Below are 22,699 nucleotides of genomic sequence, written 5' to 3'. Positions count from 1 at the left end.
ATCAGGGAAGTACTAACCACTGCCTTTCTCAGTACTTCTCTCATACTGAGCTTCACTCCATCACTTCTGACATTAGTTTTGCCCTCTGACTTGAATTGCCTGCCTTTAATATCAAAATGGCAACAATTTATTGACAGTTGAGTTGTAGTCTGTCTGTAAATTCCATTACTAAAATGTTTTAGGACCAGTTCTAAAGCTTTAGAAGTGGTTTTCACCCAGTAGCGCATTAAAAGGTTGCCACTAAACTCAGTGAGAGTCTGTGTATAACTCTAAAAGTATTTTTATTGAAAGTTCTCTTTTTAAAGCATTTTATTTTTATTACTTTTACCAAAATAAAGCATTTAGCATACAATGTTTTCACACATTTGGGAGACAAATAAATTTATCTTGAATTCTTTCATGCATTAATAGTTCATTTAATACAAAGCTTTTTCTTCAGTGATACTAATTTTAAATACAGTTTGCTTGCTTTTTTTTTTTTTTTATAAAAACTATTTATGTTGTTATCATGTGTTTCCCTTTATACAAATACTTAAACTGGGAAACTACAGTGATGTGTATTGCTAGAGCTTAAAAAAAGCCATTCTTTCACAATGAAACCTGTGTATCAAGTGGTAAATTAAAACCCAAACAACTAAATGCCTGCTGTTAATTGAACTGATTTTTTTTTTTCTAAGAATAACAACTTCTTAATTATTTTACTTCTATTTTGTGTGAAAAAACAACAACAAAAAAAATCTAGGTTTTGCATTTCCACAATTTGGTATGCATTATTTAACTACAGTATTTTCTGAATTTAATTTAGAATTTACAATAAACTTGTTTGTAATTATAAATAAATAAGAGAGAAATACAGTGTAAGATTCTGTCCTTATACCTAAGATACCAGTTATGGTGAATGCATAAATTTAATATCAAAGGTACAATACCATTCTACTTAATTAAGATATCACAGGACTAACTTCATGTGCTTCCAGTATCATGCTGCATAGTTGAGAAAGGAAAATTAAGGTGCACTTCGTGTCTTTAATGGCACTTTTTTTTTTTTTTTTAGCAAAGGATGGTATACATATTTGTATTACTAGCCAGGGTTACTCTTCAAAACAGTATTTTAATACGTGCATGCAAAATACATAGAACCCTAAATAAAGCAGCAACTCCTATGCTGTATTTGAAGCTTTAGCTAACAGTACAAGGATCATCATTGCTTGATTTCACTTCCCCTTCCAGCAATAAGGTGATCACAGCCTTACTCAAGTAGCTGCATGTTCCCTTTTTTCCGACTGGGTGAGTGTTATAGAATGCAGTCATGTCATCCTGCAGGAAAGAGAAAAGATGTTTCTGTTAAGTGTTGATTATGTAAGGCAGACAAACTCAAGTGAACAGGAGAAACATCATGGATATGTTAGAAATGCAAATGTATTTTTCAAACGGTAAAGTTATAGTATAATTCTGCTCAATTTTCAGATATTTTCTACATGTACTATCTGAACATGTGGAAAACATTAATAAAGCATATTGTAGTATTTATATCCTTTCTGAATTTTCCAGTGCTACTTTCTTCGTATTGTTCAATTGTAATAGAACAATTGCTATCTTAAAACACGCAGATAAACGACTACTGTGTGGTAACTTACTGTGCTACCACAATATGATTGTGATCCAGGTCCATGAGTGCATGTGCAGAGATACTGACTAAAGAGTTATTTAAAAATAAAAATTGAAGAAGTAAACTAAACCACAGTTAGCATTTCGTTAATCAGATAAGATTAGCAAATAGGTTTTCTTCACTGAACACCTGTTTTGCTCAGTTAATGATGTTAAAACAGCTGCTTTTTCTCCAATTACATATTGGCTGTTATAATAAAGGTTCAACTCTTCAATTCAGGAAACTTTCCAATTATATTATTAAATCAAGGGTAGAAATTGTGTGATGAAACTATGAGACTTCTGTAGTTTTAGGGTGTGTTTGAAATTACTGGAGTAATCACTTTTAATACTAGTTACATGTTCAAAGGGGGAAAAAATCAAAATATTTGCAAACCAGTTGAATGGAAGAACACCTTTCAGACAAATTACGAGTTCTCCTAGCAGTATTTGTTACGAAAACCTGAGACAGAATATCATCAGATAGGCAACAGTTAACTTCCACTGGGCATATACTTTGGAAGAAGGACGCTAATGTTTCAGAAATTTTTCATGTATGTTGTTGTTGGAAATTCCAACTCTTTAAACATACTAATCACAACTCTAAATTGGGATTTCTCTTTAACAGACAAAAGGCATCATTCTAACTAGGTCTTGGTTTAGTAAAAAAAGAAAATTCATCACTTAAATGGAAGCTAGGGCAGCATCAGTACAAATCATTTTTTGCATAGGATTTTTCTTTCAGTTTACAGCCATAGGGATTTCCAGCCTGTCACTGTAATTGGTAGCATATAACAAGATAGCGTGCAGAGCTGGCACTTAATAGCCATTTGTGTGGATGATATGTCTGGTTTTGCTATGGCTGCAACCACAAAATCATTACCCTCACAAAATGATGAGGCCAAAAGAAACATAATTTAAAGAAAACTATGTCCTTTTAAAAACAAAGGTATTGTGCAAGGTGACGTGTTGCTAAGGCTATGTGGCTTTCTTTCAAGTCTCATTACACAAAAGTAGTTACAAGAAAGTGAACCTTAAAACTTCTGAAAAAATACTTGAGCACCACATTCTTCCTCATCTCTAAATAGCTAAACAACAGGCAGTGCTTTTGCATATAAGTGTTATGAACCAATAGGTTTTTCAGGGCTAGCACAGATCTCTCTGAATATATTGTGCACAATACAATGCCAGACCGAGCGAGCAAGAACATCCTCAGTAGCAGAGGGATTTGTCCTACTGCTTGACTCATTTCTTTCTTCAACCAGTCAAGTGAACTTGGCTTTACTACAGAATTACTGAGCTCTGAGGCACCAAAACTTGTAGTGAGACTGCTTACAGCCCTTTAAAGCATAAAACCTGAAATCCTAGTGAAGTAAATCTTAAAAACTACTTGATGATCAAGTTTTGTTTATTTGGTTTTTAAGCCTTAAAGATTAAAAGCTTGCTAGCTTGTGAATGCAACCATAGTGGAAAAATCAGTAGCTAACAGTTTTGGTTTTAAAATTCTTACATTAATATTGTCAATGAGTTCTTTGGTTAATAAATTTTTCTTAGTATCTTAGTAACTAAGATCCTAAATTCATACTTGCTGAGCATTAGGTTTTGCTTCCTTACAAATTTCTGGTATTCTAAACTAGAAAACTATTCTAGTTTTGCACTGCAATTACCTCTTTACTGTTTTAGTGAACATCCTAAGCATTTCAGCTTTATCCGTTTCAGAGCTGGCTAACACTGTGAGTGTCCTTACTCTATTGCTTTGAATTCACAATTACAAATGAAACAAATAAACAAAGTAAGTGCATGTTTTACTTCTGCTTTTAGGCTTTTGGCAGACTTATGCAGCATCTGGGTATATTCATTTGTATTTGTGTTCTATTCTGAACTCCTTATCAATTTGCTTTTTGTTTTTTCTCTGCACAATATTAAAAATAAAGCAAACTTCAACAAGAACAGTAGATGCTATAAGACACTTACTGTCTTATAAAAGTCTTAAAAACAAGTAGTTTACTCACTTGTTTCTCATCTTCCTTTGACCTGTTGTGATCTTTCTGAAAGTCACGAAATGCTTCTTGCACCACTTTGTCCAAGTCCACTTTGTCCTGGAACTCTAACTCTGGATTTCTCTCCAAAATAACAGATATGACCATCAACAACTAGAAGGCAGAAGAAGAAGATGGTAAGACTTCAATTTGTTAAAATTCAGGTTATACAAAAAGCATTGTAAATAACTGCATATGCTTGTTTCAAGCAGGAAGCAATTTAATAGTGGCACAGGTAAGTGTGTAGATAAAAGAACTGTGACTTTTATCAAAGAGTCACTGAAAAAAAGCTGACCTTCATGAAAAGTTAGAATTTCTGGTGACTACCTAGTTAAGGACACTGCAGAAAAGATTGACATTAACATCTCACGTTGGGAGTCAAGTTATTTTCCAGCTTATTCAGTTAAGTGAGAGGCTGCACAAACAATGGTGCTCAGGCAATGGAGAGAGTGAAAAGCAGCAGTGAACCTCAGCTATTGATGTTTTGATGTATACACATGGGATAATTGCACTATGGCAAAGTTCATAAACAGCAAAGCCAAGAGACACAAAAAATGTTGGTTCAAGAAAATGTACAGTTCTTATATCTAAAAGATTTAAAATAGGAAGACAAGTATCATGAGTGACCTATAGAAGTAGGCAGTAGAATCTATATTGGTCATCTTTGTTTTTGATAACTTTGTTTTCTTTTAGCAAAAATTGGAGATGTTCCAGCAAGCAGCATGACCATTAGCTGTTAGCCAGAATTGAGATGGATTTGAATTAATTTTACTGTGGGAAAAAAACTCGCAGGCATCCGAGACACATGCTTGGGAACTAACAATGAACACTGCTGACAGCACAGATGTCAGTTACCAAAGGTACATATGCTCTTGATCTGTTCTAGAAGTATCCATTATTAGCTGCACTGGTGCGGGAAGGAGTTTAAAAAAGTCTCTTGCTTTAAAACCCTAGGAAACTGAAAGTTGAGTCAGTAACACAAAGCAGCTTGCTAGAAAGCTACAGCAAAATGGGAAAGAAGAAGCTATTGCAGGGCAAACTGATGTTTTAGAGCACATTTTTCCCTAGACTTGGAAAATCACTAAGAAAAGGCACAGGCTAAGGACTTAATATAACAATTAGTCTTCGTAAGTATATTGGCACTCTCATTAGTATTTACTTATTTGCTAAAGAAGGAAAACAGTGAAAATTTAATATATTCTGAGCATGCTAACAGTAATCAGTTTAATCACACAAAATGCTTGGAGAAAGCACTGAAGCAATTGTTTGTATTTAAAATTATATTTCTACAAATTTTATTTATTTATTTATTTTAAGCAGAAACACACATGCACATTATGAAATTCCTTCCACTGTAGGCCACATACCTCTACAATAATTTGCCTGTATTCTGGCTGGTCAATATTTTGCAGCATATCTTCAACTAGGAGGGAAAAATTCATTTCGTACATCGTCATATCCGATAAAGTTGGTTGCTGAAAAATGAATAATAATTTTACAGAGAAAAGATTGTTTGCATTAAGTCACTCCCCACCCCAATACAGCCTGTGTGCTTGCTAAATAAATAATACACAGCTAAAAAAATATGACCACTGCAGCATCAAATACGAAGCAGATTTCAGAGCCTGTGACAGCACAGCTTTGGACTCCATGACTTGGAAAGGGCGTCTTAGTCTTATAATCCTACAAAAATGTTATAACAGAAGTAAATTACTTCCATTCTATCCTATTTGCACTTTACTCAGAACGAAAAAGTAAGTATGATTTAAAAAATATATATATATATATATATATTTAAAATTTAAAATTTATATATATATATATCAGAAAAGGAACAAATTATCCTGAAGTCATATATTATGGCGTACAATAAATATTACAATTAATGGTGAATGGTATTATTGTTAATGTAGAGCAGAAATAATTGAGCACCTGTGCATGTTTTACCTGTGGTAAAAATTTCCCTGCTACTATTAAACCATTAGGAGTTCTCTCCAAGATCTGCCACACCCTGTCATAGAATCCAGCAGGAGTTCGATTCAGAGAACCGTCTATTTGTCGTCTGTTAAGCCAGCCTCTGTGGACAAATGAAATTGATAGTTGGAAACAAAAAGCTGTTTCAGATTCTGAACCAAGTCACATGTTCCGTGGTATAAGCCAGTAAGGTAAGCAGTGATAGCAAACACCTATTAATGATGCATACACAGTACATGTTGTGCCTGGGATGTTAGGCTCTGAAGAGAATAAAATCACGATGCTCAGAAAGTAGTGGTTAGAATGTCATTCTTATGTGTGTGTTTGTGCTTTATGTACCTGGAGGGAAAAAAAAAGCCACACACACAAAGAAACTGTGAAGTCTATCCATTGCAGTACAGTAAAGGTAATAGACTGAACTCATCATGACTGTCAATTAAGTCGCAGAAGACCAAAACATGCATAAAACAGAAGCCACTGTGTATTTAGCAACAAAATTTGTTTGGTTCCCATGACAGGCAAATTTATAAGCTCAGAAAAAAAAAATCCATTTTATTAACTATCATAGTAAGACTTGTTTCCTCATACCATATAGGCAAAACAAGTGATTATATAAATATAGCTCAAAGAAATTCCACATCCATAAAATATAAAATGTGGTAGGTAGTGGATTAGAAAAAGCTATCATCCTACTTCAAATACCAGGTTAGAAAAATGCATTTCAGCACAATTGCTAAAGGTAGATTAGCATGGGACAAAAACGTCTGATAGATCAGCAACAGAATTCTAAGAACTGGCAGCCATCGATATGATTCGTATTGGTGGTTTCAAAGTACAGGATTAGTCTTGAGTAGCAGTACTGCACATACTTAACAGAAAAGTTTTCCCAAACGTTGTTGTCCACTGTTAGTTTGCAAATTTTTAGTAGAGGAACTGTTTTCATAAGGTAAGAGTACTGACAACTCCCCTTTGAAGCAGAGCTCTGATTACAAGTAAATTAACACTTTTGTTAAGGTTTTGAGAGAAATAACATCAACATCAACACGAGACAGCAACTAAAAAGCTGGTATTAATAACTGCAACAGAGACACTGAAAAGCATGTGAGAAAATACAGAATATATAGTATAGTGGCCTATAGAGAGATTCCACATCATACAAATTAAATAAAAGGGAACAGAGACCACATTAAGGAGTTTGTTTCTCAAGCGTTAAAAGACTACAGATCTAAAAAATAGAATGGATTTAAAAAATAGAGTGGATTTTGAATTGGGCAGGAACAAAATAGTATGATGTGAGCAAAAGTTGTAGTTGCCATCATCTAGTCAGTGAAGGACTAGAAAAATTATCAGCAGTATTATGTGCCAAAGTTTAATCTAATTTAACTAGAAGTAAAACCTATGGGAGGACTTTTAACTTCAGTCTTTTCAATATAGGTAAGTGGAAATATTGTAATTTTAACTTTTTTTTCTTGCATGCCTGCATCACAATGAATGCTCTTTCTGGCAACCTATAATCCTTTCTCCAAACTGTAACTAGTTTCAGGCAGCAAAGCTCTCTCTTCAGTATTCTAGAGAAAATCCATTCCTAATTCATATAAGCTAGAAAAAAAAGGCCCTGAGCAGCAGACAAACTTAATTTTGTCTTCCTTAGGATGAGTTACTTAAGTAGGCAGTATTGACTAGTTCTGACTCCTTTCCCTACATTGAGGAATATAATGCTTCACAGTATTGCCAAATCATATAGATTATTACTGTAAGTTAAGGCTTCCACAAGGATAAGGGTGAAAAATTAAGCTGCACTACAAAAGAAACAACTGTAAAACTTGGATACAGATGAAAGAATGAAAAAGTGCACCTTTTCTACCTCTCCTTAAGTAAGTGTTACTACTGATTGCAGATACCTGCTGATTTAAGATGTATACAAAGTATTTCAGAAATGCAAATTACTTGAACAGTCTATTAGGAATGAGGACAGGTGACACGAACCCCACGCATCTCATTACCTCCCCTGCTGCTGTGGTTGAAGAATATCCAGCAAAAGCTGCTTCACTTCACTAGGGGACATCTGGTACAGGTCCTTGGCTGGCATATCTCCGGCACGGAATTTCAATTCATACTTCATAGCATGGATAATCCATCTGCAGTAAAGGGAGGAAAACATTCATTAATTAAATACAACATTTGCAAAGATAAAAATTTAGTCCAGTAAAATACCTCAGGAAAATTCCACGTCATCCTGTTTGTATTCTTTTGCTGTCAGGACGTGGTTATAGCATCAAATACTCTACTGTTCTTACTGTTTTGTGGCATTTGCTCAGATTTTGCGTTTGTTTGCCTTATGACTTTCAGTTTATAACATATTGCATAGTTTTTAAGAAATAGGTTGTGAAGCATACTTTTCACAGGGAAGATATATTCACTACATATCTTCCTACATTCCACGTTCATGAAAACAAAATTTACCTGATTTCTGATGTTACAATTCCTACTCAAAATTATGGTCTTGACAGTATGTGCATTTTGCTGATGAGCTTAGGAAAGAAAATTAAATTGTTTTACATTGAAAAAAACTTCAAGGCTTATTATAATAGTTTTAGCCATTGAAGCCCCTTTTTGCAGTCTATCACAGTTCTTTTGCTACTCCTTTTTGAAAATAAATTGATTAAATAAAACCTTAGAAACTGATGATTTTTCAACCTTAGGGACTTGAGAATCAGGACTTCGCAAGTTATTGATGGAAAATGCTGGTTTTTCTTCTGCACATAATATAAAACAATGCGGCAGCTTCAAATGTAATATTAAAGATGAAATAATACATATGAAGCAGAGTAACTGAACATCCACATTGTTTTAGTTCAAGTAGCTATTTCTGTCAAAAGGGTAAAGAAACTTCACTAGTTTTTGTTCACATGGCCTACCATACAACACACAATCAAGTCTGGGATATGTCAAAAGAGCTGTTTTACTCTGTTTATCAGAGAGAAAAGTGAAGTATTGCTAAAATATTTACCTTGTCAGCAATATAGCCACATTCTGAAGGTATGTTATTACTTGACCTACAAAGACTTTTTGTTTCCCTAAGTCAAGTCACAGACTTTTGTACTGAAGGATTTTTTTAATATAACTGCATAGAATTTTGTCAGGCCAACCAATTCCATGTTGTTTTACATTTGAAGTTTCTAGGATCATTCACTAAAGGTACAAGATGTGAGGAGAGTATGAGGCAACATGGGCATACTACATTGTCCAGAACACACTGCTTTTACTTAGTTTACTGTGTGAATAGCATTTGTCTCTTGTTACTAAGATTAACAAACAGAACTGACTGGAATTGTTGTGTTTTTCTCAAATACATCTTTATGCAAGTCATTCGGTAGTCTTTTCTGTTTACACTGGACTATGTGACATCGCAAAGTGAGGAGTGGACCTCCTACCAAACTTCACAGATAAGGGGTGGGTAGAAGTTGGTTGATTGGAGGTTTTTACAGTAATAGGACTGTCAAGAACTTGATCTACTTCAACACGAAACCCTGAAAACAAATCAATAACAAGACACTAAATCAAATCATTATCAAACTGGAACACTCGTTCTGTGAGAAGGTTAATAATTCTGCTCACTGGAGTGGGTGATAACACTAGAATAAAAGGAAATTGAATCTCTAGAATTAAGCTTGGAAGAAAGAAAACAAAAAACTGCAAAAAGGGATTAGTTGCAGAGAATGAGGAAGAGGAAGAGGAGGAATAACATGGACCTATAGAGGCTACAGAAAGTGTATTTAAGTGAAAGATGTACTTGCAGTTAGATGTAACACAGGTGATTTGATTGAGAAGGTTTTGGTTTTATAATGACTGGGGAGTACTTCTAATGTAGTAATAGGAATCTTACATGGTAGAAAAAAGACTGCTGGTATCTACCTCCAGTGCTGAAATGTCAAGTGTTCCGTATTTTTTGATAGGGAAAACATAAGTTCTAAGCTTAAAGGCTATTCACTAATTCTGTAAAGTTCAGTCAGTAGCACCTGTCCTCTTCATAGAGGTTACTTAGCCAAATGCATTTGTCTGTTCCTAACTGTGAAAAAATAGATAGCACTGTAGATAGCAATGTAAATGCAGATACCATGGAATATGATAGCACTGAAGCATGAACTATTTGCAGTTATATTATCAAAGAACTAAGAAGAACAATCAATTTGGTAAATGATGTTTCAGGCTTGAATCATGTTTGTGGTTCCTAAACTATATATAGCTTAACCTTGATAAGCAGTCAAGAAGCATTGTGCATGTCTGTAATAAGGATAGTAATTTTTCATTTTCAAGAATAAAAGACTTTTAGCATCACATTATAGGATCAATCAGGTTTTTCTTTACCATGGCAGATGCATGTTTGTGTAGAGATCTGCTCTTGAACTATGTCTTCATTATGCCAGATGTTGGATACTCAGATTCACTACCTAGGTGCCTTACAATATTCTAGGGATGTCTGAAATGCTACACGCATTTGAACTACAGAAAGCTTTTGTTACCTGAAGTTCCCATTACAGAGAACGCTGTAGAAGAACAAGCTATCTTTTTATGCAGCTTATTGTGCTGAAGCTCTGAAAAGAAATAGTTTAAGTATCTTGAAACACCATCTCCAAGGGATTTGTTGCTCATGGTTACTGGACTTTTAAGACTGAATTAGACAAAATTGTATTTCAAGCTCATTATATTAAAACTATATTAAAAGCTCAGCACTTACTGGAAACTACAGAATGCAACTATAAGCACATCTTGTCTTGGAGGATTTTTTCATTTCAGAAGGGAATCAAATTCATGCTGTATCTTTCCTAGATTGTTCCATTTATAAAGTCTCCCCCCTTTTACCCATTCGCCCCAAACCTACATACACAAGTATCTGCTTGAGTGAGCAAAAAGTGTTGAAAAGCTTTACTGCCACTGACTGCTAGGTGATCCAGGTAGAACATTGTGCCTGTTGACTACTGGCAGGACAGGGTGACCTGGAGGTTGCGTGCTTACTACTAACCATTTGTTGTACAAAATGCATCTGTAAAATCCCACTACAGTGTTTTTGGTTTTGAAGCCCTAACCTGATAAAAATCAAGCATTTAGAAACCCTACAGTTCACCACATTAACGGAAAGCTTCAAGTAAGATATTATAGGGACCACCATTCCTCCACTTTATACTGTTGACTGGCAAATATAAGGCCTGTTATGTACCCACTTTTGGCATGATAATTTAAAGCAGGCTTCCTAGAAATGTAAAATTGAAGCATACCCATTTTGCTGCATCATATTATATATAACCTTTTTTTGCAATGTAACAATCTCTGTTGAAGCGTATATATTCCCCTGCAATTCTAGTAGTAAGCAAAACAGATAGTTTACTGACCCAATTCGTATCTTCAGCATGCCACTGAAAAGTTCAGGTGAATTTGATATGATCCAACCAATATGGATGACGAGTTCCTGCTGAACCACAGCTTCTCTTTCATCTTGTAGATGACATTTTTCATAGATGATGTTCTTAATGACTCCTGGGGATAAGGGATTAGAAATGACTTCTTCCTCTTGGCCAAAAGCTCCAAGTGTCACCTGCAGTATATTGAAGACAATTCAGAGGATTTAGACAGGAATAAAAACACCATAGAAGGAATTCATAAACTAAACTTCATGAGCTCTGCTTTTCATGCACAAGTTTCACAACACAAAAATAATTGGATGTCAGTTCTTGACAGTTGCTAACAGTGTTAGGCAGATGCTATTAAAATAACAAAATTCAGTGAAGACCACAGTAAAAATGGAGATTTTTTTTCCCATATGGAAACAGAAATGCAAGAATGTTGCTTTGGGTTCAACATTGGGTGTATAATCAAGCCTGGACAGCAGGTTCAGATGTTGTTTCATTTCTGGCATTGAGCTTTGGAGCTTACTTAAAAATAGGAATTTGCTTCATTCTGAATTTTGTTTTCTTATTTCTAATAGCATCCCAGAAGTTACAGCCTTCATTTTAAGAAATTATATTATAATGCTGGTACTGGATTGTTCAACCACAAAAAATTAAATAAAGATTAATAAATAAAACTTTAATTTGCTTTTAATCTAGTGTCAATGAAACACAATAACACTAATTTTTCTCCTATAATAAAGATATTTATTATAAAGGGATTGACAAATGCAAGTTTGGTTATAAACAGCTGAAAATCATGCTACATGCAGATGCACCTTCCTCTATGCCTGCACAGTGCTAGAGGCACACACACAGACCTCAGTCTGGAGTATAATAGGGACATAGTAAAATTGCATATACATATATATTTTATTCTAAAAATACATAATATTCAATTACTACTACTTGGAAATAGTTCTGCATAAATTTAATTAATACTACTGTACTGGGAGAAAAATTTAAAAGTCCTCCATAGGAAGGGAAGAAACGATGATTAAAGTCTGCTTGGAGCAGAAAACTAAAATCTATAAAAATTTATTAGCCTATAGTATATCCAAATATTAAATATATTTTGATTTTCTCTAGCTTTTTCTTCTTCAGAAAGGATATTTTAAACTATTGGGTACTTTTAAAATAAGCATCTGCAGCCTTCAAAATGAAAAAAGGCCGTTTATTTATTTTCTGTTATCACTCCTTAATACATTTCTGAAAATTGAAGACTTACCTGCTTGCCCTGAACTAAAACATTAGTAATAGATGGTGCAAGGCTGTCCACTAGTTTACCTAAAAGACTTGCTGCGAAGCGCACAACAGACCTGAGGGTAGAAAACAGAGCAATCCCACTACATATCAAAAGCTAGTTTAATGAATTCATATATAATTTTGAAGTATGCCACAGCATTCATAGCTCCCCAAATTAACTGAATACATACAATATTTATAATGTGGAATTCAGATCAGATTTTTATATTCTCTTGTCTAGATTTTCATTTTTTAGTCTAGATATAGGTTAATGGATCAAAAATAAATTAGTTAGAACTCATTAAACTACAGATGCCATAAAAAGCCTGTTCTTTTCTCCGCATCATCTTGAAAAGCATGAAATGCCAACTTCTCTTTTGTGACATTTTCTTCATTGTGCAAGATAAGCAAACAAAAATAAGGTAACTTTTTAGGCCACGTCACAAAGATGTTGCAAGAGAAAGTACAACATGTAACATGAAGGCTTTGGTTTCTTTTCCAGTGAGGTAATGTTTTACACGTACTGCACGGAAAAAAAAGACTTGTGTAAACTGCTTGGTTTCAGAGGGGCTGTGTGTAAAAAACCAATTTTATATATCAACAAGACGTTTAAAGATATAAATATCTTTAATTACAATTTTTCCTGATAAAATGCAAACTTAGTAGACCTGTATTCAAGCTTTTCTAGCACAGGCTTTGAGGTTGCTAAGAATCATTCATTACCAGAGCTAATGAAAGAGTTGTAATATCCTATAGTGTTAGTATAAAATTCAAACAGTCGATGTTGATTCCTGTGAATATTGCTACGCACTTTTTAAGATCAAGAGCAAAGCATCTCAAAAATGCATTAGCTGATACCATCAAAATGCAAAAAAGCCAAAAAGTCTCATGGAGTTCCATTTCAGACCTCTGGGCACTTTACCTGTTTCCCATGTACCAGTAAAGTAGTAATATGTGGGGCTATAGAAGAAGAAAATTTCTGTGCAAATGCAGCACTGTAGCGCAACACCAACCTATATGTATGTCACATGGCAATCATGGAAGAGAAATGAAAAACAGTTTACATATTTTGTTTCTAAAATACTTTTGGTTTTTATTCCTTAAAAAAACACAGTCAGGGTATTTTGGTTCTACCTTACTATTGGCAAAGGCCCATTTCACTACATGAACTAACTAAAATGAAAAATGGTTTTTAAATTTATAGTCTCTTCTGTTATGAATAGTTACAGAGCGAGAGAACAGAATTCAGGACAGGCTCAACTCACTTCTTTGATAATAAGAAATGACATTTCTACTGAGCTTCAAGGCAAAGTAATTAATTAACAACATGTAAATACTAGCCTAGTTTCTGAAACCTTCTGAAGTTATTGTGACAAAGTCAGGCTCAAAGTAAATTACTTCAGGGGGAGTAAGCAAACTGCGTAAGTGTATCAACTTAACTGATTTGTATTTGATCACCAGACTTGCTACAGAAAGCTAATAGAATTATTTTACCATACCATGGAAGAAATAAGAATATTAGTATTCTTATTTTTTCCTCATTATTTGAGCTTAACTAGAACTGTACATCTCCAATAATTCTCATAACAAAAACAGCTTGCTATTCTGCATTTCAAAAAACAATGCCAAGGAAATAATTCTTATTTTTGTTTAAGCATTACAGAAAAGATCTTCAGCTGCAATGAAACAATACAGTATTGTCAGTAAAACTGTCCTTTCTTCCCCTTCTCTAAGCATGTAAGGGGAACCAGCTTTACTTTCTGTAAACACATTAGGAAAAAAAAAAAAAAAAAGGTGTAAACCAAAAGGAACATAATGACATCTGTATACAAACCAGAGTTTTTTGCTGCCAGCTCGTCTATAGATTCTTTCAATATGTTCACGAACAGTACCTAAACACATTTTTTAAAATAAAAAATAAATCAAAAAACCAAAATCAAACAAAAAAAATCCACATTAAAGAGATGCATACTTTTTCTTTTAATATAAATAAGGCAATTTTGATTAGACCAGATAATTCTGAATCAGCTCTAGCAAAGCACTTAGGTATTGTGCTTAACATATAAGACTTAGATACAATTAAGTCCCCTATCATTCAACTGTATGCTGTTACACAAGAAGCCAAACCAAACTTCAGCTGGACTTTCTGCTCCTGTTATGACATAGCTCATTGTTGGGATATATTGGGAAAATCAATTTATGCAATGATTTGGCCTAGAAGGTACATCTCCATGGTAAGGTACATCCTCATCAAACTGCAGATTATGTTTTGGTTATGGGATGAAGCACTTTCTTGTGCTAAAGCAGCATCAGTCATGTCTTGTGTTTGACAGTGTAGTTCAGTCAAGTGATGCTATGTTTGGACAAAGGTTGTCATTGTGATATCCAAGAGATGATTTGTTTTCAACTTTGTATACGAACAATAGATCACCTGATTAATCATCCGAGACTTGAGGCTTTCCTTTTACAGGAAGCTGGGAGAGTATGAAAGAGAGGGGTTTGCACTGCTTTGTGGCTTTTCCCTGAATTACCAAAACAAAGTGACCACAAAGATACCAAAGGTACAGTGTGATCTAGCTTTGGTATTCGGGTACATTAGAGCACTACTCTAGTGAAGCTAATTATTACTTTTGCAAAGTACTGGGAATATTTGACACATACACACGACATAATTATTACTGCTACTTTCCCTCTCTAAGCTGATTTTCTGTCTGCCAAAAACAAAGAGAACATTTTGTTAAGTGCTATATATTAGACTAGCATGACGCTGTACAAAAATGACTTAAAAAAGATGGCAGAAAATGAGAAGAGCACTGCTTCAAAGTCAAAGCAGACAGTCCAGCATTTGGAAAAGACAAAGTACAGGGGGATATTACATTAATAAGAAGAGAGAGCATTCTTGTGTCAGTCCACAGTTGATCATACTGCATCAGCTTGGTGTAATGGTATCTCTCCAGTTGTACAGGGATCAAGTGGGAACCATTATGTTGAAATTAAAAATGGTGACAAATATATTATTTAAGCTTCAGTTAGCTTCTAAATTTTAAATTCTCAGATAGAATGTCAGTGTTTCTGATGCCAGACACTGGTAAACGGTAAATTCATCTGTAGCAACAACAGTGGAAGTTGACTCAAAATCATAGCTAGTGCCTGTCAGCTGGAACACATAAGGTTCTTCAGCTTTTAATTTCACATTTATTTTTTATTGATTGTGTGATTATTTAATGTCAATTTCAGTAATCTCTAACTGTAAGAGGACAGGAACTTTTAGTCAGTGACTCTGACTGTTTAAAACAAGGTGCATATTAATGAGGTTATCACCATCTACTGTTTCATACTGGATTGCACAAGATATCTATACAAGTTAGGTCTGAACAGTCAGAGGCACAACAACACTTCTTTGACCTAAACGGTGTCAGTGGTCAAACGCGGTTATGTTGGTTGCTTACACAGTAAGTCTGCCTCAAGTTGTTCCCAGTGCGTGGAAGGACACGACCTACTAAGAACCAAAGAAAGCTACTGAGGCTCTTGAAGTCCAACGACAGTACAGGCAGTGGTGGTGAAAAGCCTGCTGCATGTGCTCAGACCATGACTTCGGATTGACACTGTATTTCAACAATACACTGTGCATCAAACAATGATTTTTACTCCACTTTACGTTGTTTTCTATGACATTCTTAATACAGCAGTACTGACATAATGTGTATTTATATCAAAACGACAATTCTTCATCACAAGAAACAGCTGTCCTCTATCAAAATTATGAAGCAGGGATCTATAACATGAAGTGCTAAGTTACACTGCTTGAGGAATAACTAAATGAGTATTATTGAATCTTAATGTTCCTCTTTTTCCAAGAAGTACTCATACATAGTATGAGGTAGCTAACAAAATCTGTGGGGAAAAAAACAAAGCAAAACAATCTTGCAGCACAAGCTGCAAGTCCAAGTAGCCTGTTCTGGATTATTTTACATGAGTTTAAATCTTGTGCTGTAACCCAAAGCCGTAATATAAAATTCAAGTAGAATAAGCTTTACAGATATATTGAAATAACAACTGATTACCTAAGATTAAAATGAAAAAATCAATATAGTTTCACACATTTCAGACTAAATGTTACAAATGTGCAAATTTGTCTTTAGTTTCAGTTTTATATACAAGGTCAAATCCCCAATTTCTTACATGCATGTGTTCAGAATTACAAATAGAGACAGCAACTGCATACAATATAGAAGAGTTCATATGCTTAGCAGCTCATTCTTCACCACACTGTGAATTTGCATGTCCCATTTAATGCAGCAATTGCCTTAATGGCAAAGAAAATGGCTACAGAACTGCTTGCATGCATAGCCATTATTCATGTTCATTACAACTAAAAATACAGCTGCTTCCTGAAATATTCAGGATACTCAAATGACAGAAGCTCCTACCTTCCTTGGTGATAAAATTCGGTCCTTCCCTTTTAAGCAATATACTTGAAAGTAATGCTTGACTTGCAAGGCAATTGCAGTCCTTAAAAAAACAGCAACAACATAACCACAAATAGCCTTCAGATTTTCAGTGAAGCAAAAAACAGAAAAGCTATTAAAAATATTAAGTGAAAACAAAAGGCCTGTAATAATTTGGCCTCAGAAATGTTTCCCGATTTTCTGCTCGTGGGTCCTGTCGTTTACAGCTGAAATTCTAGTAATATAGGGAACCATATAGAATATTTTCTGTGCTCCTGCTGGGCACTGGATCTAGAAACAGTCACTGGTAGTTTTCTTCTAGATACAGGAAAAACAACAGATTGGACTTTCCCTCAATATCATTAAGAAGTTATCAGTTTATCAGTGAATATCGACTGTTGAAGTCTTTTGGACTTCAGTCTAGAAATAAAGTATTTATTTATTCATAAGATGCGTGACAAATTGATCCCCTTTTTTTGGTCATTTATTACCAGAAGATTTGGATAGCTGGGGGAAATGGAAGCCAACAGTTACAGCATGACAAGCCAGAAAGTACTGATAAGTATGAAGAGGCACATCAGACGTTTTATGTCACTAGCCGTATTATTAACATTGAACCATAGCAGTCATCATGTTGATCTAATTAGGCCACTATGTACCAGTATACAGTATGTTATTTCATGAGAATGAAGTTACACTGCATTTTTATCAAGTTTTCTTACATTAAGTTTCTGCAGAATCTCATATGTTGACTTGTTTTTCCAGTCATTAATATTTACGTCTGGTTGCTGCTCAAGTTCAGAAGCGTTTGGAGTGCTAGACTGTCTCTTGACTTTTGAATGTTTTGGAAGATCCAGCTCCTCCAAACTCTTAAATACAGGAACCCTGAAAAATAAGTATTTCATTTCTTCACAGTTCAAAAAAACATTTTAATTATCAAATACTTTATCATTATTATTTACACATAGCCTTACTCTTCTGTTTCAGTGATTCTTAGGAAGTCAAGTTGCTCAACAACTGCTCCAGATATTAACGTCTGAAATGAAAAATTTGACAATTAAAATTTAAAAAGAGGCAGAAACGTACGTAAGTATATAGTTGTTGTTTGATCTAGGAGCCATGTTCTCCATATGATGCTGAAACATTTCCAGATGTTTCCATCTGGAAAGTAGTTTCTATACAGTTCCAAATATTTTTACAATTCCATGGTGTTTTTCCTTTTTTCTTAAGATCTCACTTAGGACAAAAGAAGTCTCTCAGGGCTGCTTTCTCTTTTATGCTGGGGTTCTGCTGTTCCTGTTATGTGCCTGGAACATACACCTTAACCTACCAATATCCAGCTCTGCTCCCCCAAAAAGCACACCTGACGAAAATACCTGAGATCAAGGATTCACATTCCTTAAGAGTCCAGCATGATACCCCTGTTCTGGATCATAATGCTTTTTGTTTCAGGTACATCTGAAGGATGGCTACTTTTCCTGTCAGTCTTACTGGTCTTTCAGGAAAGCACAAAATAATAGCACTTTCTACTCTGTAGTCATTTCTTAATGCAAGCATGCCTGCCCTGAAGCGTACAGATCAAGTGCAGCTTATGATTATTTCTCTCAGAATATTACAAACCTGAAACTCAGTGTTTCATATATATAATGTAGTAATTACAATTAATTCACTCCATTCTTTTATGAAACATTATACCACAATATTTTTAAGAATGCTTTTTGATGATTCTCATTAGCTAAACAAAATTGAGCACACTCTGAATGTTTAAGTTCCATTTTCATTATATACAAGTTTGCAGTAAAATATAGATACTGTAAAATGACTGAAAATAAAAAAGGCAGAAGTGTTAAAAGGGCACACATTTTTAAATGAAATCACATTTTGTGTACTTTACAAGAAAAAGGAGCTTTCATCCAATTTGAGACACACATCCTATCTCTAAGCACTTTTAGACATATGCATCTAAATGAAGCGGATGAAGACTTCACAAAGATTCAATATATCTTCTGTTGGAATGCATGAATTATTTAAGAAAACACCACAAGTTAGACACATCCCTTGTTCTTGCCCCAACTTCTCCCCCATAATGAAAAGAAACTCTTTCCAAAACACAACAAGTATGCATGAAAATTGAGAGATTAACGGCTAAACTGATAGAGAAAGCATACTATATTCTACCAATAATTGCACTGACCACCAACATGTACCATTCCTTTATAAAAAGGGGAAGAGGGGGAAGAGAAGTAAAGGTTTTGGAAAGCTGTGAAAGAGAAAGGGAAGTTAACAATAAGTAAGAGATGCAAGGCAATTTCCATCTAACCCAAACCATTTTGTATATCCTTTGCTCACTGCCATAACAGGAATTATATCTTAATAATTAATATGCTACAACATAACTAAAAATATTGTAGTTTTACATAAGGAGATGTTAGTATTTGTGGATGTGGTAAAGATTTCTCTCTGGAAAAAGCATAGGACATTTTTTTATTTTTATTTTTTTAATAGATTTCACTCAGAAGTCTTCAGGGGGGTTGAACAAGTATATAACTGTATTTACATTACAGCCCTGTTACACTAACAAGTCTCTCAGTTGCAGATCCCTGGGAACCTTGGAAGTGAATTCTGCATAATTCTATCCATCTTGTGTATCTACAGAAGTTATAAGACCTTCAATTCTGCAGCATTAGCTGTCATAAACCAAATCTGGCTTCATTTTGCTTTCCAAGAGATTGTTTTGAAGTTTTGGGTTAGAGCATGGTTATACACAAATTCATCAGAACTGAAGCAGTGACAATAACCAGTGACAAAGCTGGGAAGGTAGATAATGCCTCTGCTAGACCAGTCATCAATGGAATAATTCAAATAACTACAACTTTAATCTGGCACCAGAAGACAGCGTGAGGCAGGTATCTGCAATCCTTCCTCCCCTGTCTTGCACTCCTACCCATGCAGTTCCTCTCCTGGCTCTGGTGCACGCCCAACTCACAAAGCACAGGGCATATGGCTTCCTCTAAGTGCCAAAGGCAAGGCATTAGATCACTTAACTAGTTTCAATGGTAAATCATGGCTTGAGTTAACAGATATAAATTTAGACAGCTCACGGTAAAAAATTAAAGCATTTTATCTCATACAGCTTTTTTTATTAGTAGTTTTTATTTTTTTAAAGTTGCATTAAAGCCAAATATTTGTATGTAGTTTTCCCATTATTTCCACAGGGACTTTATTTGTGTCTTTGGTCCTCCCTCTGACAAAAAAGAGGGGTTCTTCAATAGGTATAAACTAAGATAGCGCATGCAAGTACCTAAAAACAGCACCTGACTCAATAATTTTCACATTTTAATGAAGTAACGTTCCTGCTATAAGATAAATTCAAACAGTAAAGATGTTAAAAAAAAATAGACCTTTGTTCTTCTAAAGATTTTAATATATGTGAAATACCTTTTTTCCTGTTGATTATCAAATCAAAAGAAATCCCTTAATGCTTGACTTCATGGATTTTTTTCTTTGGTGGTAATTTCACAAGACATCTGAACATAAAAAAACCCTCCTCCCTTCTGAAAATCCTCTGTGAAGATTAACGCTTTCAAAAGCCTCATCAAAAGGAATTAAAATAAGCCTATGTTATTTCATAGATAAAAGAAAAACTGTACCAAACATCTTGGTCGTTGACTTCTTAATTTTATGATACCAAGTAAAATGTTCAGAAGTCACATGAAAAGCACAAGTAATAGGAACATATTTACCAATCTTAGGAAATAAGAACACTCAATTCAGGATGAACATCATACCTGTACTCTGTCAACATGAACTTTCACTCCTCCAACAATCCCCTTTTTAAAGGCTGCCAACATATCTAATATCGGATTGAATCTGCTCCCTCTGAAATTTTAAACAGAGCCCCATTAATTTTCCAACGAGGTAAAAATGACACTGAAAATGATGCTTTTATCTTTCTCTACCTTATATTGTCTTCACGGATAAGTACAACAAACAGTGGACGACCATGCATTTTCCAGTATTGCTTAATGAACTGCAGCGCATTCTAGGTAAGAAAAAAGGTTAGTCGCAAAAAAGTACACAAGCACAATGTACTAGAGCACACAATCCATGATATTAGAAGAGCTATCTTAAAGTAACAGCACTGAAGAACCCAAGAGGCTACAAGAAACTTGGCTAATAAATAAAACACCAAGACTTACAGATTTCTTCAAAGAACATGTTGTTTTCAAGTACTGCTTATTCACAGATTTTCAGAAAACACTGCTGATCACAGACTAAATCTGTAGACAGACTACATGTTATGTCCTAGGAAGTATGCACAGGAATCCAAGTCCTGAATCATTGCATGGAATAACCAGTGGCACCTTCCATGCACTGGAAGTAGTTGCTCAAGCCAGGGCACTTAACAAGTAAGCTGCACACCGCTGTCATCCTTAAAGTTGAGTAAGAACAGCAATTTTTAATATTTGTGCCAAGTTTAGTAATATGAAAGCTTCATCTGGAGGAAATATTTCCCATAAGCAGTCCAGTCTCACTCTTTTTTGCAGCCTCAAACATCTGTTTTCCCAAAACAAAGGATAATTTGCCTGCTGCACTACAGCATTCCCGATCACTTTAAGGTGAGTTTCTTTTGTTAAATAAAGATACTCTCTAGAATTCATACTGGTCTGATAAAATATTCATCTTAATACTCTTTCCAACATGAATTGCAAGTTTATTTTTGTATTAGAAGAATACACACTACATGGTGTTCACCTTGCACATTTGTATTTTATCTAACTCCACAGTTTATTCTTCTGCAGAATCCATTTTTGTCAGTTTCTCAAAGGAGAAGTTAAGATAGATCTATCTTACCTTAATGTCATCAATCAGCATCATAACATCCTGAGACATGTAGAAATCACTTAGATCAAAAATGATCGAGTAGCAAACTACGGTCTTTCCTAGTATTCGATAAATCTATTGGGAGATAAAGCTTCCATTAATCTTTTCTTTAAAATATTTGGAACATTAAAGTAGCCGAAAAGGTAAAAAATGTATTTTGAAACTATCAAAGAAATAATGAATTGTAGAACAGTTATATTAAAACAAAAACGAACAAACAAAAAACCCTACATATCTAGTTTTAAGCGCTCTGTTTTTTATAAGGTATGCAGATCTACACTGTATTCCAGTTAAACTGTCTCACTTCATCACTAATCCTGTTTTGGCCAAGTTTTACTGTAGCTAGATGCCTAAAAAACATGACAGTTTTAATAGTAACATGGAACATGTGCGTTATTAATAGCCAAATATGTTAAAAAGACTTAAAAAGTAAGACATATGCATAAAATAAAATTACACTTAAATTCTGTTTAAAACAGTTCAGAGACTAATGCAATGTTTTTCTGAAATTGACATTAATAACAATTATATAAAAATTAGAAAATTTCTTGCAACAACCTTTGATGTTCCAAGGCATCCTATAGGCCTGTCCGGTCTTCCAGATAATCCCAGTTTGTCATTGACTCCCAGATGAAAGTAAGCCTGTGAGAAATAATCACAAAAACTGAAGAAAACCTATATATGACTTCCTTATACTCACATACAAAACTGTCTGCTTCTACTTTAATTAGGAAGTAAGCTTCATAAAATACGATAATTATTTCTATTGCTTTTATTCTCTTCTTCCTTTCTTCAAACAGCTGAGATGCATGGGTCCAACTCTGGGCTTCTGGAAAGCACCATAGGAGCCCTGCACAGTTTCAAAACTCAGCAAAAACTTGTTGTTTCTTGTTTTAGGTCTTGTTTTTAGCTTTATTTATTATTATATTTATTTATTTATTTCAATAAGACGCCAACAGAACATTGACTGGCAAATATTGCTTTCTGTAATGCTTTTCCTATGTGGATACAAAGATAA

The 22,699-nt window shown here is 34.5% G+C and overlaps 1 protein-coding gene across 6 annotated transcripts in view; it reads right to left on the bottom strand.

The window, feature by feature from the left end:
* Positions 1–469: 469 nt before the first annotated feature.
* Positions 470–22,699, bottom strand: part of PHKB (phosphorylase kinase regulatory subunit beta) — a 75,680-nt gene continuing 53,450 nt past the window's right edge. For 5 of the 6 annotated variants that reach the window (XM_032195385.1, XM_032195386.1, XM_032195389.1 and 2 more), the window contains 15 exons: positions 22,240–22,323; positions 21,652–21,756; positions 20,757–20,839; positions 20,586–20,676; positions 17,772–17,833; positions 17,520–17,682; positions 16,780–16,861; positions 14,184–14,241; positions 12,333–12,423; positions 11,051–11,253; positions 7,664–7,798; positions 5,634–5,763; positions 5,054–5,161; positions 3,660–3,800; positions 470–1,317 (listed from right to left, as the gene is read on the bottom strand). In XM_032195385.1, the coding sequence (XP_032051276.1) occupies positions 1,180–1,317; positions 3,660–3,800; positions 5,054–5,161; positions 5,634–5,763; positions 7,664–7,798; positions 11,051–11,253; positions 12,333–12,423; positions 14,184–14,241; positions 16,780–16,861; positions 17,520–17,682; positions 17,772–17,833; positions 20,586–20,676; positions 20,757–20,839; positions 21,652–21,756; positions 22,240–22,323 (1,674 nt within the window). In that variant the 3' untranslated portion in view covers positions 470–1,179. Of the gene's footprint in view, positions 1,318–3,659; positions 3,801–5,053; positions 5,162–5,633; positions 5,764–7,663; positions 7,799–11,050; positions 11,254–12,332; positions 12,424–13,271; positions 13,363–14,183; positions 14,242–16,779; positions 16,862–17,519; positions 17,683–17,771; positions 17,834–20,585; positions 20,677–20,756; positions 20,840–21,651; positions 21,757–22,239; positions 22,324–22,699 lie in introns of all 6 variants that reach the window. The other variant, XM_032195390.1, reaches the window with a different exon arrangement.

This window comes from Aythya fuligula, chromosome 12, assembly GCF_009819795.1.
Source record: "Aythya fuligula isolate bAytFul2 chromosome 12, bAytFul2.pri, whole genome shotgun sequence".
Lineage (NCBI taxonomy): Eukaryota > Metazoa > Chordata > Aves > Anseriformes > Anatidae > Aythya > Aythya fuligula.
The sequence above is the reverse complement of the archived record's forward strand: the minus strand, read 5'-3'. Positions and strand labels throughout refer to the sequence as shown.